This window comes from Sapajus apella, unplaced genomic scaffold, assembly GCF_009761245.1.
Source record: "Sapajus apella isolate SASKATOON/1434 unplaced genomic scaffold, GSC_monkey_1.0 scaffold16, whole genome shotgun sequence".
NCBI lineage: Eukaryota > Metazoa > Chordata > Mammalia > Primates > Cebidae > Sapajus > Sapajus apella.
In genome coordinates, this window is record NW_022436956.1 from 10533372 (window position 1) to 10553650 (window position 20279).

The 20279-nt window shown below is 43.5% G+C and overlaps 1 protein-coding gene and 1 pseudogene across 6 annotated transcripts in view; both read left to right on the top strand.

The window, feature by feature from the left end:
- Positions 1–2701: 2701 nt before the first annotated feature.
- On the top strand, positions 2702–3224 carry LOC116555959 (annotated as a pseudogene).
- Positions 3225–13910: 10686 nt separating this feature from the next.
- Positions 13911–20279, top strand: part of MSANTD2 (Myb/SANT DNA binding domain containing 2) — a 35350-nt gene continuing 28981 nt past the window's right edge. For 5 of the 6 annotated variants that reach the window (XR_004270825.1, XM_032285078.1, XM_032285079.1 and 2 more), the window contains exon 1: positions 13911–15200. Coding sequence is in view for 4 of the 6 variants with exons in the window: in XM_032285078.1 (XP_032140969.1) it covers positions 14424–15200 (777 nt within the window). In the remaining 2 variants the exon portion in view is untranslated. The remainder of the gene's footprint in view (positions 15201–20279) is intronic. The other variant, XM_032285080.1, reaches the window with a different exon arrangement.

Genomic DNA, 20279 nt, shown 5'->3' on the forward strand with positions numbered 1-20279 from the left:
AGTTTTAAGAACTCATTGTATATTTTGGAGGCATATCCTTTATCAGATTCGTATTTTTCGTATATTTTCTTCCAGTCTGTGGCTTGTCTTTTCATTCTTTTAACAAGCCAATTATTACTATTATTTAGAAACATGGTCTCACTATGTTGCTCAGGCTGGCCTCCCAAATAGCTGAGACTATGGGTGCACACAACTGGCTCATTTACTATACCATTTTTTTATGTCAAAATAATATTTCATGGAATGAATATAGCAGTGTTTATTAACCAGTCTCACTGCTGGCTTTGTAGGCCAATTCTAATTTTTGGTATTATAAACAATATAGTGATGAACAATCTGGTAACTAAATCCTTGTGTGCAACCTTGATTTTTTAGCATACATTTCTAGAAGTGGGACAGTGGGATCAAAGGGTTCTCAAGTTGTTAATGCTTTTGATATTTACTAAAATTGTCCAACAGAAAATTTCTCCCAGTTTACATCTAATTAGCAGAGTAAGAGAGAGCACCTATGTTCCCAATCTTTTGTCAAGTAGGTATGATAATATGGTTTTTTTGTTTATTTATTGAGACAGAGTCTTGCTCCATTGCCCAGACTGGAGGGCAGTGGCACAATCATGGTTCACGGTGACCTCTGCCCCCTTGGGTTCACGTGATTCTCATGTCTCAGCCTCCCGAGTAGCTGGGATTACAGGTGCATGTCACCATGCCTGGCTAATTTCTTTGTATTTTTAGTAGAGATGGGGTTTCACCATGTTGGCCAGGCTATTTTGAACTCCTGACCTCAAGTGATTTGGCCTCCCAAAGTGCTGGGATTACAGGTGTGAGTCACCCTGTCTGACCATAACATGCTTTAGAAATGAAAATAGCTTCTTTTGTTTTTCCAAATACGAAACAGCAGGCTTATTCTATCATTTAAAATTATTTCCAAATTGAAAGGTTAAAAACAGTATTTCATTATTTTAATTTGTATTTTTAAATTGCTAATGAAGTTAAACATTTTGTTAGAAAAAATATATTATCTTTAGTCTCACTTAAATGACACTAATTTGATGGATAGGTAATAGATGATAACCTTCCTTCTTTTTCTTTTCTTTTCTTTTTTTTTTTTTTTGACACGGAGTTTTGTTCTTGTTGGCCAGGCTGGAGTGCAATGTTGTGATCTCAGCCCACTGCAACCTCTGCCTTCCCAGGTTTAAGTGATTCTCCTGCCTCAGTCTCCCAAGTAGCTGAGTGCCACCACACCCGGCTAACTTTTTGTATCTTTAGTAGAGACAAGGTTTTACCGTGTTGGCCAGGCTGATCTTGACCTCAGGTGATCCACCCATATTGGCCTTCCAAACTGCTGGGATTACAGGCATGAGCCCCTGAGCTCAGTCCATAACATTCTGAAAATAGCATTTATTGAGCACTTACTTCAACATGGTATTTTGCCAGGTATTACATAAACATGTACGAAAGAATCAATCCCTAACTGCTAAGAAGTCACAGTCCAAGAAAGTCAACGACCAGTTTACAAATGTTTATTGAGGGCCTACTATTGCCTGAAACTGCTTTTTATAATAACTTTATTATGGCATAATTAATACACAACAAACTGTACGTACTTAAAGTACACAATTTGATAACTGCTAACATATGCATGCAACTGTGAAACCATCACCACACTCAAAATATCCACTACCCTCAAAAATTTCCTTGTGCATGTTTGTAATCCCTCCTGGCTGATTCTGACTCCTCTGTCCTCTAGCCATTTCCAGGCAATCACTTTTTGTTATCCTATATTAATCTGCATTTTATAGAATTTTATACAGATTAAACCATGAAGTATATACTCCTTTAGGGAGCAGGGTCTGACTTCTTTGACTTAGCCTAATTATTTTGAGAGTAATCTTTGTTACACGTATCAGTAATTCATTTCCTCTTATTTTTTAATGCAGCTGTGTCTGTCAGTGATTCATTGCTTTTAACTGCTATGTAGTAAACATATTTTTTTTGTCCATTCTTTTGTTGCTGGACATTTAGGCTGTTTCTGGTTTTTGGCTATTACAAATAAAACTGCAATGAATATGCATGTATATCTTTGAACGAACATATGCTTTTATTTCCCTTGAGAAATGTCTAAAAATTATGACTGGGGCATAAAGCAGATGTATATTTAACTTTTTAAAAAACTGACAAACTGTGTTTCAAAGTAGTTTTGCATTTATGTACTGGCAGCGTGTGAGAGATCCAGTTGCTCCAAATCCTCATCGGTTCGTATGGTTAGTCTTCTAAAATCAGACATTCTAATAGGTGTGTAGTGGTATCTCATTTTGTTTTAATTTGCATTTCCCAATGATTAATAATATTCAATATCTTTTCATGTGCTTATTTGCTATCTGTATATCTTCTTTTATAAAATATATATTAAAATAATTTCTTAAATTGGATTTTCTTATTATTGAGTTTTGATATTCCTGTGCATATTTTGGGTACAAGTACTTTATCAGATATGTAATTTACAGGTTTTTTGTGGCTTGTGTTTTTACTCTCTTAACATTGTTTTTCAAGGAGAAAACATTAATTTAATGAAGTGCAATGTATCCATTTTTTTCTTCTACGGATTGTGCTTTTGGTGTCAGATCTAATGTCTTTATTAGATAATAGATAAATCTATGGAGATGTCGCCAGTCCAAGAGCTATGTCAGCGAGCTGAGCAGCCATGGCATCCGATTTCAAGGAACATGACTGCAAGCTGTTCAACCCCAAGCAGGAAACCTTAACCAACATGCTGCTGGAGCTTACAAAATCACTTTTCAATAGGATGGACTTTGAAGACTTGGTAGTAGACTGGAGTCACCATCAGCCTCCACCAGCTGCCAAGACGGTGGTTGGGAACCTCCCCAGGACAGTCATCAGGAGCTCTCAGGCTGAGAGACACACAGTGTCCCGTGTGTTTGAGGAGAAAGAGACTGTCATTGGAATGCCTTGCCATTACCTTTTCCATTCCAACTGCATTCTGCCCTGGCTAAGCAAGACAAAGCCCTGTCCCTTGTGCTGTCAGGACCTGCCCACTGATAATGACACTTGTGAGAAGCCCAGAGGAGATAAGACTCAAAACAGCAGCACCGACTGGAGAACCTTTACAGAGCCATGTACACGTGAGGAGGCTAGGCCTGAGCGCTGGCTCTCTGCAAGGTCTTCCTCTTACATGTTGAACCCTCATTAAAGGTTTCTTTATGCACCCCCCAACACACAAAAGAAAATATCTTTGCCTAATCCAAGACTACAAAGATTTTATCCCATTTTTTTCTGATAAATTTTAGAGTTTTAGGTTTGACATTTAGGTCTAGGATCTATATATATTTTGAGTCAATTTTTGTGTATGGTGCAAAGGGTGGATCCGACTTCATTTTATGGATATCCAATTGTTCCTGCACCGTTTGTTGAAAAGGTTATTTTTTTCTGCACTGAATTGCCTTTGCACCATTGTTGAAAATCATTGACCATTTATGTACAAGTCTATTTTTGGGGCAAAACCCTTTTAAGGATTGCGTAACATGGCAACTCATTAATCCTAACAATTATGCCTCAATATCCTATGCTATTTCATCAATTTGTCTAGTTATGGTGTTAATTGAAGAGGAACATGTGCCACCTTTTGAACTGCCGCCTCTCCTAAAAGTTCACAGTAAGTGTCCTTAGCAGCAGGCAGGATCAACTCTTCACCAATACTAAAGGGCTTTTTAGCTTTAGTGATGTGGCTAGTCACTAAGAACCATGCTCTCAGTACAGACACATTTAAGGAAGTGGAGGCCTTCAATAACTGCTTCTGTTCTCTGTGTCCATGTTTTTCTTTTGAAAAACTCCAAAGACTTTTAATGCAGGGTGCTTGGTCTCCAGGTGGTGAAGCAGTTTTGAAGTTTTCATGGCTTCCTTGAATAGCTGGTCATCACATGTTGTACAAAGTGCGCTTGGAGAATGTGAATCACCTGTTGCAATTGACCCAATAATTTAAATAGTACTTTTGGCATTTTCTTTTCTTTTCTTTCTTTCTTTTTTTTTTTTTTGAGACACAGTCTCACTCTGTTGTCCAGACTGGAGTGCAGTGGCACGATCTTGGCTCACTGCAACCTCCACCTCCTGGGTTCAAGTGATTCTCCTGCCTCAGCCTCCTAAGTGGCTGGGATTACAAGCATGCACCACCATGCCCGGCTCATTGTTTTTAGAAACATGGGTTTCACCATGTTGGCCAGGCTGATGTTGAACTCATGGCCTCAAGTGATCCACCCGCTTCAGCCTCCCAAAGCGCTGGGATTATAGGCCTGAGCCACTACGCCCAGCCTGGTATTTTCCTTTAAGTGCAGCTTTCTTTTTGTTGGCAGTCTTAGAGTCTTCTGCTCTTTGTCATTGGGTCTCTCTTGCTTTTCAAAGAAGCTCTGCAGTGATGTTTGCTTTTTACTCATTTACCTAGGGTTAGCTTGTGGGCTTACCAAAACTGTGACAGACAAGTGTGCAGTGCAGGAAAGAGTCACAGACAGGAGTGGTAAATAAAATAATGGGCAGGCTATGCGCAGACTAAATTAAGTGTCAGATTCTGACTTAAAACCTGCTACCAGAGACAGCAGTGCAATTGAAATACATCAACTCACTTGCCACTATAAAGTCTGCCGCCAGATGCCGCTTAATTGTCACTTGACACTCACTGATAGGGTTTTGATGTGAGTCTGCAGGCAACTGTTTTATTACGGACTCTGTGCAGTCAACCCTCTCTGCTTATGTTAATCTATATTTGCAGCCACTCCCCAGCAACAAACTACCTGCCTCTTAGCAACACTGCCTCATCTTCACTGCAGATCATCAGGCATTAGATTCTCATAAAGAGCAAGCAACCTAGATCCCTTGCATGCACAGTTCACAATAGGGTTGGTGCTCCTATGAGAATCTAATGCTGCTGCTGATCTGACAGAAGGCAGAGTTCAGGTGGTAACACGAGTGACGGGGAGTGGCTATAAATATGGATGGCTGGCTAGCCTGCCGCTCACCTCCTGCTGTGTGACCCAGTTCCTAACAGGCCATGGACAGTACTGGGCAATGGCTCTGGAGGTTGGGGATCCCTGCTCTACCTAATGCCCCTTATCTATGGGGTCTTCCAGTTTGGCTGGTGAGAACAGAAATTATTCCTGGTTTGTGCGTGCTCCAAGTATTCTCTTCACACTTTCAGGTGATTCTTCCCCTGGCCTTGGCCTTGGGATGCTTTGTCACATGCATGTACTGATACATGGACAACTGAAGAGCTGATGGAGATCTTTTGCAGATGTCTAAGGTTCTCTCTGTGCATCTGTTTTCTCTCTGGTACTCTGCTCTATGAACTCTAGCTGCCCCGGCCACTCCAGAATTTCAACTTTGTCTCCTCAACTCAGGAGACCACAGAACCTCTGAGGATCCCCCCTTCTCTGCCACGGTCTGGAAACTCTTTCCAGCTGTAATGTTGGGCAGTCGTCATGCTCACCTTGTTTCCCATCTCCGTGTTTCCTGTCCTTGAGTGTCTGATATCCTATGTCTTGAAAACCAGTGTTTCATGTATTTTGTCTGGGTTTCCAATTATTGAAAATAGAAGGGTATGTCTTTTCCCTGTTATTCCAACTTGGTTGGTGGGGAAAGCCTGCCTGTCATTCTTCTAAGTGCTGGATTTATTGGAAGTGAACAAAACAGACAAAGTCCTCAGCTTCAAACAGCTTACATTCTAGAAAGAAAATGCAGACAATAAATACATGAGAAAATTAATATACATAAACAAATTTTTTCTGAAAATAAGTGCTGTTGACAAGATGGTAACAGGCCTTTCTGGGGAGGTGATATTTGAGGAGATGAATTATAAGAAGGGAATTGTCACTGGAAGAGCTAAGAGTGTTCTAAGATAAGGAGATGTGACAACCCCAAATGCTCCAAAACAGAAATTAACTTGACTTGTTTGATGGGACAGATGAGGCCAGTGTTCCTGGAGCATATCTCAGGTGGTAAAGTTTGCACAGTAGGCTAAGCTCAGGGTTAAAAGGGCCTTGCAGATTGTTGTTCCACATATCTATTGCTACATACAAATACCCAAGAGTTTAGTGGCTTAGAACATACAACAATAATTCATTTTGCTTATGAATCTGGGGCCAGCTAGGCAGTGCTTTCTTAGGATCTCTCCTGTGGTTGTCATCAGATGGTGGCTGGGGCTGGGATCATCTCAACACTTCTTCATTCACAAGTCTGGAGCCTGGAGTAGGCAGAAAGACAATAGGAGGCTGGCACATTTCTGGCTCATTGGCTACCTCTCTTGGTCTCTTTGTGGTCTCTCCATGTGCACTTAGGATAGCCTAACTTCTTACATGGTGGATGAAATATCTCTGAGCAAGCATCTCAAGAGAAACTGCCAGCAGCTGCAGGGTATTTTCAAGTCTAGCCTTGAAAGTCACAGCGTCACTTCTGTTGCATTTGGTTTAACAAGGTAGTCACCAAGATGCACCACATTCAAGGGGAGGAAACATAGACATCCTGGAAGAATGTCAAAGTGTATAATTTAAAACATGTCAAGCAGACATGTTTTAAAACCACCACAGTCATGGCAGAGTTTTGATTATATCATTCCAAGGGAAAGGCATTCGTGGGTGGTGGTGGTTGTTTTTTTGTTTTTAACAAGGTCTTGCTCTGTCACCCAAGCTGGAGTGTAGTGGCTCGATTATGGCACACAGCAGCTTCAATCTCCAAGGCTCAAGCAATCCTCCCACCTCAGCCTCCCGAGAAGCTGCAACACAGATGTGCACCACCACACCCAGCTAATTAAAAAAGAAAAAATTTGTTTTAGAGACAGGGTCTCACTAGGCTCAGATTTTTAAAAAGAGAATGATGTGCAATGATTTACAATTTTAATCAACTGCTCCATAAGGATTAGTAGATAGAAAATGAGAGAATCAATTAGTATTTTTATAAACCAGCAAAAACAATTAGAAATTAGACAGATGTGTTGGTGCATGCCTGCAGACTCAGCTACTTGGGAGGTTCAGGCAGGAGGTTTGTTTGAGCCCCAAGGGTTGAGGCTGCAGTGAGCTATGTTCACACCACTGCACTACAGCCTGGGTGACAGGGCAAGACCCTGATTCAAAAGAAAAAAAATACAGGCTCATGCCTGTAATCCTAGCAGTTTGGGAGGCTGAGGTGAGTGGATCATGAGGTCAAGAAATTGAGGCCATACTGGACAACATGGTGAAACCCCATCTCTACTAAAAATACAAAAATTAGATGGGCATGGTGGTGCGTGCTTGTAGTCCCAGCTACTTGGGCGGCTGAGGCAGAAGAACCACTTGAACCCGGGAGGTGGAGGTTGCAGTGAGCTGAAATCGCGCCACTGCACTCCAGCCTGGTGACAGAGTGAGACTCTGTATCAAAAAAAAAAAAAAAAAAAAAAGAAAAGAAAGAAAAATTTAAAAGGGATACCACTGATAAAAGCATATTTAAAAATCAACTACTTAGGAATAAATTGAACAAAAATGTGTAAGACCTTTATGAAGTAAATTATATAATTTTATTGAGAGATTAAAAACTAAATGAAGGTTTATTCCATTTCCAAGGACTCTAAGGGTGATTATTGTACAGATGTCAGTTCTCAAATTGCCCAATAGATTCAATGCAATACCATTCAATATAAGCACAGTTTTTCTGTAGAACACGACAAACTAATTCTAAAATGTATATGAGAATGCAAAGTGTTAAAAATAGCAAGCTACTCTTGGAGGAGGAGGAGGAAAAGCAAGTGGGTGAGAAGGAGGGACTTCCTGTACTTGACAAAAGACTTATTATAAACTCACAGTAATTAAGGCGGTGTGATATTATCACAAGCAACACAAATAGAAAAATGGATAGACAAACAGACCAATGTAATGGAAGAAAGAGCTCAGAAACAGACCCATGCATATACAGATACGTGGTTTATGTCAAAGATGACATTACAAAAAAGGGAAGAAAAGGATAGTTTTTTCAATAAATGGAGTTGGAATAGTTTTGTATTCACATGGAAGGAAGGAAAGAAGGAAGGAAGGGAAGGAGGGAGGAAAGGAGGGAAGCAGGGAGAAAGGGAGGGAGCTATAGAAATACTTGGACATATGACCTGGGAGATGTGTATAAGAATGTTCAAATAGCAGCATTATTCATAATATCCCAAAAAATACGAATTTTTGAGACAACTAAAAAATTCTACAGTAGAATGGAGAAATAAAACATGATATAACGGGCTGGACACAGTGGCTCACACCTGTAATCCCAGTACTTTGGGAAGTGGAGTTGTGAGGATTGCTCGAGCCCAAGAGTTGGAGACCAGCCTAGGCAACATAGTAAAATCCTGCCTCTACAAAAATTTTAAAAATTAGGCAGGTGTGGTGGTGCACACCTGTGGTACCAGCTACTTGGGAGGCTGAGCTGGGAAGATCACTTGAGGCCAAGGAGGTTGAGGCTGTAGTGAGTCGTGATTGTGCCACTACACTCCAGCTTGGGTGACAGAATGAGATGCTGTCTCAAAAGAAAAAACGGTGGCATATCCACAAAAGAGCATTTTACAGAAAAAGAAGAATTAGCTACAGCCTCGTACAGCATATATGAACCTTAATTCTTTTTTTTTTTTGAGACGGAATTTTGCTCTTGTCGCCCAGACTGGGGTGCAATGGTGCGTTCTCGGCTCACTGCAACCTCTACCTCCCAGATTCAAGCAATTCTCCTGCCTCAGCCTTCTGAGTAGCTGGGATTACAGGTGCCCGCCACCACACTCAGCTAATTTTTGTGTTTTTAGTAGAGACGTGGTTTCACCATGTTGGCCAAGCTGTATCAAACTCCTGACCTCAGGTAATCTGCCTGTCTTGGCCTCCCAAAGTGCTGGGATTACAGGGGTGAGCCACTGTGCCTGGCCTGAACCTTAATTTTTAAAAATAATATTCAATTAATCAGACACAATAGGTATTACATAATTTCATATATAAAAAGTTCAAAACTAAGGAAAACTTTAGTGTTTAGCAATGCATAATAAAATAATAAAACTGTGAAGAAAGTCAGGAGTGTGGTTATCTTTGTAAGAGAGACGGGGGTAATATTGGGAAGGGGTGAGTGGGGCAAGATCTCTAGAGTTTTGGAAATCTTCTATTTCTTGATCTGGATGTTGCTTATGTGGTATTTGCTTTATAATAATTCATATAATTATACATTTGTTTTATGTACTCCTCTATATGCATACGTCACAAGAAAAAAGTTTTTAAAAACCAAGTTCACTTTGACTACTGTGTAGGCAGGCAAATGTATAAGCAGGAAGTCCAGTTATTGAATAAAGACAGGGTGGAGACTTGGACTAGGGTTGAGAAGTGGTCAGATTTAGGAAATATTTCAGAGACAGAGGTAATAGGACTTGATGTGGAATGTGAAGGAAATAAGATAACAAAACAAACACACTGACTCATAAAACATAAGGGCTAGAGCATGCAACAGAATTAACGAAGCTTTTAAAACTGAAAACAGGATTGTGAGGTGCCAGGTTGTGTGAGTAGGTATTAGATAGAGGACTTCTGACCAGTCACCTCAGGGAAGACACAGGAAAGCTAAAAAACCAACACTTGACACAGACTGTGGAGGAAAAGAATGAAGGATGATACAACTTAAGGGAGCAGTTGACAGTTCACAGATAGAAGATTAATATGTACTGTCTTATTCTCTTTTGCACATTATATTATTTTCGAGATATTTCATACATTACTTCTTAAATAGATTTTTATTTACTTATTCATTTAGATCTACAATTAAAGGCACACCACACTACCTCAAACACAGTAGGCATTCCATAAATTGACTGGACTATGAAGTCTTGCACAGGCTACACACACATCCACCAAAATCCAGGAGTAGTCATGGTAAGCCAATATGACAAATATGTGATCCTGGATGCCTATTTAGCAGTGTCTATATAGTATACAATATGTATTAACAGCTTTTATGGTATTGGCCTAGTTTTAACTTTAGGATGTTGCTGGAAATTTCATTTTTGTTACAACTTTTTATCATTATGTAGACTGGTGGGTATGGGCACGAGGTGGAGAAGGTGTAATACAGAAATAATTAGAAACAGAAGTTTGTGGGAAGAGCGACTTCTCAATCATGCCATGTTATTTAGGAAGTCTTCCTGTATGACTCAGGGTTGATTTAAGAATCATCCAAAATTAGGCAATAGTGATAGCAGCAATGCTCTGTCTGGAGTGGCTACTGCAAAGACGCCAGCTGCAGCCCAGCTGTGTGCTCCATAGAGCCAGCAAGAGCCAGGAACAGGTGCCCCCTTCTGAGATGGCAGGGCAGGAGCACCACCCTCCCAGGCACAGGCAGCCTCCCAGCCACAGCCGCAGACCAGGCATCCCTGTATTCTCAGGTACCTGGGAAGCCCCTGCCCCTGCAGGCTGAGAAATGCCTGCTCCCACTGTCTGGCCTCTTCCCACTCCCCAGGCCAATCTAATTTCGGAGCCAAGTTGAGGTGAGCCTCAGTGCTGTTGCAACCTGCCCAGGTGTGCTCGCGCTCAGGGCAGCACTAACACACCAGGCCCCTATTGCCTCAGCCCCCTCTGGACTTTGGACAACAAACATGGGAGGGAGGCTGAAGGCAGCTCAGTGTGGGTCTGCAAGTACCCCTCAGCACAAACAACCTGGGTGCCATGGGTGCTGTGGACAGCAGGTTGACGGCGGCAGGCAGTAGTCTCCTGAGCAGAAAGCGGTAGGTCCTTATGAAGTCCCCACCTTCAAGCCAGGGACAACCTGTGGCCTGGGGCCAGGCTGCCAGTTCTGTGGACCCGAGTGAGAAGTTACAATGCTTTTCGGGGCCACCCTATGGCTACCCTTGGAACAATCAGCAGGCACGTTTTCCCCTCTGAAGCCCATAAAAACCCCGACTCAGCTAGACTCAGGCAGATAACGGGATGACTTGCCTGCAGATAGGAGCTACCCACTCCAGTTCTCTCTGCTGCACTCATTGGGACAACCTGCCTACAGAAAGGAGCTATCCACGTTGGGTCTCCTGAGAGCTGTACTGTCACTCAATAAAGCGCCTCTTTCCCTTTCTCACCCTCCAGTTTTCTGGTTGTCTGCATACCTCATTCTTCCTGGATGAAGAACAGGAACTTGGGACCTGCTGAATGGTGGGACTGAAAGAGCTGTAGCACAAATAGGGCTGAAACATGCATCTCACTCTCCACGTTGTGCACGATGAGGAGAAGAGAGGAGAGAAGAGCTGTGGCCCTTCGAGGTGCCCAGATCAAGAAGCTCCCCAGCCAGGGCTGTGATACCCTCTTTGGGGCTCTGCAGTTCCTGGTGTCTCCAAGCTTCTGGGAGCCACCACATTCCCTGGTGCCAGCAGTAGAAGCCATGTGCAGTACACCTGGTCCAGCCGCAGCCTCACAGGGAGTCAGTGCCCACGCTGGCACCTGGAGCTGCCCACCCTTCCATAGCTGATGTGCCTGGCTGGGTGTAGTGGCCAGACCAAACGCTCTCTCACTCATGCACCCCTTGCCACTCTGCACCTGGTTCACCCTTGGCAGGCATGGGATCCGTGCTGGTAGCATGACTTGAGTGCAGCCTGCCAGGCTGAAAGTGGGTGGAAGGAGCCTAGTGGGTCTGAGCGAAACGGGCAAAGGCACCACCAGCCAAGGAGGTTTCTGGCTGGCAAAGCGACATCCCAAGGATCCCATGATAATAGGAGGAGAGGTTTTTTTTTTTTTTTTTTTTCAGGCTTGTGGGACGATGAGAGGTTAAAGCGGTAATTTTAAAACTCTTTGGAGGGCTGGGTGCAGTGGCTCATGCCTGTAATCCCAGCTCTTTGAAAGGCTGAAGTGGGAGGATCACTTGAGCCCAGGATTTTGAGATCAGTCTAGGCAACACGGTAAAACTCCATCTCTACAAAAAATACATCAATTAGCTGGGTGAGGTGGCACATACCTGTGGTCACAGCTAATTGAAAGACTGAGGTGGGAGAATCACTTGAGCCTGGGAGCAGAGGTTGCAGTGAGCTGAGATCACACCACTGCACTCCAGCCTGGGTGACAGAGTGAGACCCTCTCTCTCTCTCTCTCTCTCTCTCACACACACACACACACACACACACACACACACACACACACATCTCTGGCATCTCTGATTTGGTATATGATTTAGGCACAACTCTCCCTTTCATACACACTAAATACCTCATGACATTAAAAAATTTATCACCGGGCTGAATAAGAGTTAATTTTGCTTTAACAGATGTTTGAGATTCTACTAGAGTCCTCACACAATGTTTACTGTGAACCAGGCACCATTCTAAGGACTTTACTTGTATTAAATCAGTTCTCTCAACAATGCTGTGATGTCATCCTCATTTTACAGATGAAGAAAACAAGGCACTGAGAGCTTGGTTAAGTAACTTTGCTGAGGTCACAGAAATGGAATTTGAAGCCAGGCAGTCTGACTTTAGGGTCCAATATTCTTAACTGAGGTGCCAGACTGCATCTTTTTTTGGAAAAAAGTGAGACGTTGGTCAACACCTGCGGAAGTATGGCCTGCAGACCCTGACTTAACAAGGAATGAATGAATTCACTCACACCATTACAGTGATACAAGTGGGCTAGAGATGGCCATTGGCTCCTTTCTGAGGGTGAAATGCAACCAATCGACCAAGACCCTCTGTCCATCCACACATTTATTCATAACAGAGGTTCTAAGTCACCGCTTGTGGATAATTAACATGGTTAAAAGAGTGGTTTTACAAATGATAAAAGCTTTAGGTTCCAGGCCCAGAGTAAACACTGTTAACAGGTAATTCCCTTTTGATCTCCCCAATAGGGCCACCCAGCACAAAGTTTACATGAGTAAATAGTTAGAGACCACAGGATGTAGGGTAAACAGACTTAAACTAGGAAAAGCTTCTTATCATCCTAACTTAAGGGGCCTTCCGCCTGCCCCAGTAAAATCTTTTGGCATTCCAAAAGGTTTGAGACTAATCTCTAACTTTCCCCAATATTTTGCCAGCCACCCCGAGTGAATATTAACAAAAAAGGGAAGAGGATCTCATAAATTCGGGAACTTCCTTAGGCTTCTTACTGTTAGCTTATAAACTATGGTGGCATTTTCACATGACATACAAAGACAATTATCTCCTCCTCTACTTTATCCCTATTGCTTAATCCTTTGGCTTTTCAGTAACAACCAAAGACAACCACAGTCATTCTCTCCAGTGAGTCTCAGAGTTAAAAATTTAGCTGATCTCAATAAGAATGATACATTGGACTTTGGGGACTCCCAGGCTCAGGGGGAAAAGCGGGGCAGGGGGAAAAGCGGGGCAGGGGGATAGTGAAGGGATAAAAGACTACACATTGGGTACAGCGTACACTGTTTGGGTGATGGTTGCACCAAAATCTCAGAAATAACCACTAGAAACCTTAATTTATGTAACCAAATGCCACCTGTTCCCCCCTAAAAAAATCAATTGAAATAAAACAGTAATTTAAAAAAGCACGTCTCCCCCAAACGTAGCTGACCTCAGCTTAAAAAAACTAACATACATTTGTTATCTTAAAAAATATCGCATAGTTTATTCGAACTCATTGGTCAGCATCCTCAGTTATAAGTCTGTTTTGAAAAAAAAAAAAATCCGCTGAGGTTTTTAAGTTAATGATCCAAGATATACAGTTAAGATTTTCAGCTTTGGAGAATAGGGTAATACCGTACAGCTTTGTACTGGATGTGGCGTGCTGTTAAGTTCCACCACTTTAAGGAACGTTCAGGAGTGGCTAATACACTAATTCATAGGGAGCACAGAGCTGTCATAATTGATAGTGTTCTTGGAGTATGAAAAACCGGGAAAACGATGCAACTTCCAAAGCAGGGAGAATGGAGAACGGTATCGTAAAGTAACTTTTCTGCTGGGCTCAGGAGTTTTTACATGTTCAATTGGTACAACTGTACCAACGCAATGAAGACTATTCTACAAACGGTCACACCTACCCAGACTAACTGGAAAACAATAGTTGATAACTGGAATTAAATAGTTGCTGTTCTTCAATTAGTGAGATTGGGTTTCTTGAAAAGCTATAGCGTAGGAACTCTGTCCTGGGCCATATCTGCTTTTTAAAGCCCCCCCTCAGAACCGCTCTCCCTTCAGCCTTGGTGGCTTCCCGGATACACCCTCTGGAGGCTTCCCTGGTCTCCACCCTGGACGTCAGCCTCTGCACCTAGAGGCCGGCTTAGAGGGAAGACGGGCAGAGGCGGGGGAGACAGGAGAGAGAAATAAATGGTCAATTCCTCCTTAACTCCGGGCCCCCTTGCGGGCCTCACCCCTCCTCCCGGGGGCTGAGATTGGAGAGGAAGTGGGAAGGCTCCAATCTGTTCCTCACTCCAGCGCCCTCATGCCCCCACCCTTCTCCTCAGCTCGGGGCTTCGGCGCGCCTCGTTCCCGCCCCTCGCCCCGGGAGAGGAGCGGGCGGCGTGGGAGGGCTCGCGGAGAAAGGCCCAGGGGATCGGATGACCTCCGCCCGGCAGCCACATCCTCAGCTGCAGAGACCCGAAGCCTTCCGCCCTCGGGCGAGCCAGGCCCCAGGGCAGCCCCGGAGACCGCGGTGGCCGGATGCGCGGGCGCGTCACTTCCGGGCGGTGCAGCGGCGGCGGCTTGGAAGATGGCTGCGCCCTGTGGCTCGGAGCTGCCCGCCAACTCGCCGCTAAAAATCCCGAAGATGGAGGTGCTCTCCCCGGCTTCTCCTGGTGGCCTGAGCGACGGAAATCCATCGCTGTCCGACCCTTCCACGCCTCGGGGTGCCTCCCCGCTCGGGCCGGGCAGTGCGGCGGGCTCGGGGGCAGCGGCGTCCGGGGGTCTTGGGCTGGGGCTGGGGGGCCGCAGCGCCGCCTCGTCCTCGGTCTCCTTCTCCCCTGGTGGCGGCGGTGGCGGGGCTGCGGCAGCCGCCGCCGCCGCCTGCCGGGGCATGTCGTGGACGCCAGCCGAGACGAACGCGCTCATCGCAGTGTGGGGCAACGAGCGGCTGGTGGAGGCGCGGTACCAGCAGCTGGAGGGAGCCGGCACGGTGTTCGGCAGCAAGGCCCCCGGGCCAGCCATGTACGAGCGCGTGTCCCGGGCCCTGGCCGAGCTGGGCTACGAGCGGACCCCGTCCCAGTGCCGGGAGCGCATCAAGGTAACCTGCCGCCCGGCCTGGGGCAGCGAACCAGAGGCAGAGAGAAGGCGGGGAAGCGGGCCTCGGGGGCGGGGGCCGGTCTGAGGGCAGGGCTCCCCTCCGGGGCCCGGTGGGCGATTCGCATCTCCTCTGCCTTTTTCTTCTCTCCCTGGGAAGGGGGCTTTTTCCCAGGTGGCCGCCAGCCCGTAGGTTTCCTGAGTTTGAAGTTGGGCGTGCCTGCCGCCGCCCCTCTTTCTTGCCAATTGAGGATGTTCCTGCGCTCTGAAGTTGATAGTTTCTCATTGTGCGCGGTGCGGTAGTCCCCGTGCCGCTGGCGCCTCTTGCCCCCACCGCCGGGGCCCCTCGCTTTGTTCCAGGCGGAGGGGCTCCCAGGCAGAGGCTTACCGGCCGGGGCGGGATTGAGGAAGGGAAGAAGGGGGGGACATTGAGCCCCCAGTTTAGGAATATTTAATAAAGTGGCCATAGCGGAGCCCTGCAAAAAGCTCCTTGGGACGACTGGCCTTTGTGTCAGTCGCTTTGCTTCTATCTTGAGCTACGAAGGACGAGTAAGGCTAGAGATGCTTTGGAGAATTGGAAAGGCTTGATTGTGGCCAGATTGTGTATTGTTATTGTGGAGTTAGTGGACACCATGAAAGTTAGCTTGGCCAAGAGTTAGTCTGGAATTTGGATTGTCGATGCCTCCAGAGTTAGTTAGTCTTGAGGCTCTGCTGTTTCTGAGGAAGAAGCTCCTTCAGGAAAGTCAGTTTTTCCCTGCTTCAGTGACTGCCAGATGTGGTGACAAGTAGAGCTCTCAGTGTGCATCTGGCCATCCTTGTGTACCTGCATGTTTAAATGCAGAGGCTTAATTTGGGCTAGAAATCTTATCACAGCCAGGTTATGATTTTGCTACTACTACTGACTTTAGGCGTTCATATTTGTATTATTGGTAGATAAGGAGTTGTATTTTAGTTGTTTGTTTCCTCATGATAGTGGCTGCTAAAAAGATTGTGGTAGGATTCTCCCAATTTTTACTGAACTACTCATACTACTTAGTCCTATTATCTGTACACTTCTTTTCTGATACAGCTGGCACTTTTTCCGGGAAACTCTGGAGGGGTTGGCAAAAACCACTAATAACAATCATAAGTAAGAATAATCATACAAAGAACAATAAACAATAATAAAGTCCAACAGGAGAAATAATGAGTTAGAGTAAGCTAAAGGAGGGAAATTGCACCAAAGTTCTCCAGGTCTCGACTCCATAGTATTCCTTTGGTGATGCTGCTTAGAAAACTTGGCCCAGAAACTAAGATACTTGAAAACTATGCAGATACTATCGTTCAAGGAATTTGCCACTCATTAATTACTCCATTACAAATTTAAATTCTGCGTTTATTTGGTAGCATGTATCTTTGGAACTTCTTAAGCTCTCTCTGTTTTTTTTTTTTTAACAAGGACATTAAAGTCGTAGCTAATAGGACAAAGCTACTCTTTTCTGAATCTCATCTGTTGTTCTATTCAAAGTTATTAAGATTACATTTTAATTTTTATTTATCTGTATTTAGAGACTGGATCTCCCTCTCTTGACCAGGCTGAAGTGCTCCTGGACTCAGACTCTCCTTCTCTTGCCAAAGCTGAAGGACTCCTGGGCTCAAACAATCCTCCCAGTAGCTAGGACTAGGACTACAAGCATGCCCTACCACACCTGGCTCATTTAAAAAGAATGTTTGTAGAGACAGGGTCTTCTATGTTGCTCAGGCTGGCTTTAACTCCCTGCTGTCTCAAGCTGCCCTGCCTCAGTCTCCCAAAGCACTAGGATTACAGGTGTGAGCCCGTGCCCAGCCAAGGTTAAATTTTTGGGAGAGTTTTTACACTATCTTGGTTAGCATCTATCCATTACCTCTTCTTCAGTTTAGAAGTGCACTGCAGGCTTTTTTTTTTTTTTTTTTTTTGGAGATGGAGTTTCGCTCTTGTTACCCAGGCTGGAGTGCAATGGTGCGATCTCGGCTCACCGCAACCTCTGCCTCCTGGGTTCAGGCAATTCTCCTGCCTCAGCCTCCTGAGTAGCTGGGATTACAGGCACGCGCCACCATGCCCAGTTAATTTTTTGCATTTTTAGTAGAGACGGGGTTTCACCATGTTGACCAGGATGGTCTCCATCTCTTGACCTCGTGATCCACCCGCCTCACCCTCCCAAAGTGCTAGGATTACAGGCATGAGCCACCACGCCCGGCCCCACTTCAGGCATTTTTAACTGTTTTAGCTTGATTGATTTCTGTCCGTAGAAATTTCCCAGACACACAGAAAAAGTGTGTTGTCAAAACCTCACTGAATATAAATCTCTCTATAAAATTATTTTGCAACCAGAGAGTATCTACTTGGGTTGCTTCATTGTCCAGTTATGAGAAGGATAACTTAAAGAAAGGAGATTTAATTTCTTTAAATAATTTTTAAAAGAGGATCGATTTACCTGTCTCCAGACAGGTAAAACAAATTTGACCTCAAAATCTTAGGATATTTTGAGAATATGAAGATAAGTATGGGCTCTCTGATACATAGTAGCTGTTAACAAGGAGGGCAGATAACTGATTTGTGTTTTAAAATGCTCTACTCTTTATGTGATTTTAGTCAGGGAACCCAGACGTTTTCATTGGTAATGTTGAGTTTTCCTGCCAGAATGATAAGCTCTCTCAGGACAGATTCTGGTCTCTTTTATTCACTGCTGTGTTAGCATATAGTAGACACACATTTATTTATTTGTTTGTTTTATGTTTATTTTTAATGGAGACAGGATTTTGCTCTGTTGCCCAAGCTGAACTGCGTAGCGTGATCGTAGCTCACTGGAACCTCGAACTCCTGGACCTGAGTGATCCTCCCGCCTCATCCTCCTTAGTAGCTAGGACTACAGGCATTCACTACCACGCCCAGCCAATTTTTAAATTTTTTATTTTTCCTTTTTTTAGAAACAGGTTCTCCCTGTGTTGCCTAGGCTGGTCTCAAACTTCTGGGCTTCAGTGATCCTCCTGCCTTGGCCTCCCAAAGTGCTGGGATTATAAGCGAGAACCACCACATCCGACCTTATTTAATTCACCAAGTAAAGTCTAAAAAGAGAATTTTGGAAAATATAAAAATCTGCATCAGTATTATTCAAATTTTAGTGCAAAATCAGACTTTGGAACCCAGTCTGAAGGATACTGCATTTAAGGAGACTTATTGTAGTGTGAATATGTGAATGTAATCTTCAGCGCAGAATCAAATGTGGTCACTGAAATCATATTCCTACACGATTATGAGGTGGATGTTCAAGTAACTCAAATTATGCTTATGAAAATAAAACTAGTGTCTTAAAACCTCAGAGAATCTCAAATCTGTGAAAAGAAGTCATTAGATCCCAGTTTTAGAAATGCAGATTTAAAATAAGAGTTCAAAAATCTCTTTCACTTTATTGTGTTGATGAGAACTACAAAAAGAAACTTTAGATTTTACAAAATAGAAGCAAGTAGTAAGATGTGGAAAAAAGGAAAAGGAGAAACTTCCTGTGCAGACCAAGGTACAAGTGAACTCAATGTCAGAGGCTCACAGAAAAGGAATATGTGTGCATCAATTACATTTCTGGTCTAATATATTTGAAATTCCTGTCAAAATTCAATTATGAGCCGGGTATGGTAACACTCTCCTGTTATCCCAGCTACTTTAGAGAGTGAGGTGGGAGGATGGCGAGGCCGCAGTGTGCCTTGATCATAGCACCTGTAAATAGCCACTGTATTCCCGCTTGGGCAACATTGTGAGATCTGGTCTCTTAAAAAAAAAAAGAATTCCACTATGAAAACCCAATAAATTTCTTCTAACTTTAAAAGGAAGAGATATATAGTAACTTTAATTTTTCCATGCAAACCTTCCTTTAGTCAGATAATTTCTGATTAGCAGCTTTCCTCACATTGTGTAAAGGATCAGAAAATTGAGTCTTACAGCACCTTTTCTGACCACCGTCCTGAATAATCTTAAAGCATGTCACTTACCTTCTCTGGGCTGTGCCTTGGTCCTCTTAGCTATACAGTGAAAGTGTTAAAATTATAAATACGTATTGAAATTGAATTGAAAATTTAACTCTTGGATTTTGAGACTAACATCCTACTTTTTAATACTGTCTAAATGAACATGTTTCTAAACACACAAGATTATAATTTACAGTCAGATATAAACATTTGTTTATTGCTGCAAAGTTTCATTTTGATGTCTGTCATGTTACTGGTATGGTATTTGTTCTATGGTTTGGGTAAAATGGATGTGTTTGACACTACCTTGCAACATAGATTGTTTATCCTGAAGTTGTGTTGCCTTTTTGTTTGTTTGCCAGAAGGAAATTTGTCTGCTAACAATTCCAGACTAATTGTGGCGTTAGATACACAAATTTAGGTAGTCTTTTGTCTAGTGATTGCATGATTTTCTCTTTTTCTATAGGCCTTCATATCTCCAGTCACTAAATACTTGAGTGCTTACTATGTGGAGGGCTGTCTGCTAGGTATTAGATGTTAGGATGAATAAAAGAAATGTTGCAAAAAAAAAGAAAGAAAGAAAAGAAAAAGAAATAAAAGAAGTGTTGTATACAATTCCCGTAGTCCAAGAGCCTAAAATCCATCTGAGCCTTGTATACATACATCAATAAGTTAAAAAACTGGACAAGACAACACAAGGGATGGAATGGAAGGTGGTACTTGATTAAGTGTTATTTGCCTAAAGCAGACTGTAAGTGTGATGACTTCAAAGGAGGGAAGAATCTCATCACCGTCCATACTGTAGTAGTTGAAAGACCTATCTAGACTTGGAATTCATGAAAGCATTCCCTCTGAGCCAGCTGCTGCATTCACACTTGAGTCAGTTAATCTGATGCACTGCAAAACTCATTCTCAAGTCCCACATTTTTGGGTGTTCTCCACAAATTTGCCTCTTGAGAGTTGGCTTTATGTCTGAAACAGATGTGTACTTCTAGCTCTGCCTCAAGATGAAATGCAAGGTGATTGTATGTGACCTAAAAGATTTGCCTTTTCTGAATTAGTGCTGGTCGCACATCAGACAAATTTAAAAATGGTAAAAGAGGCC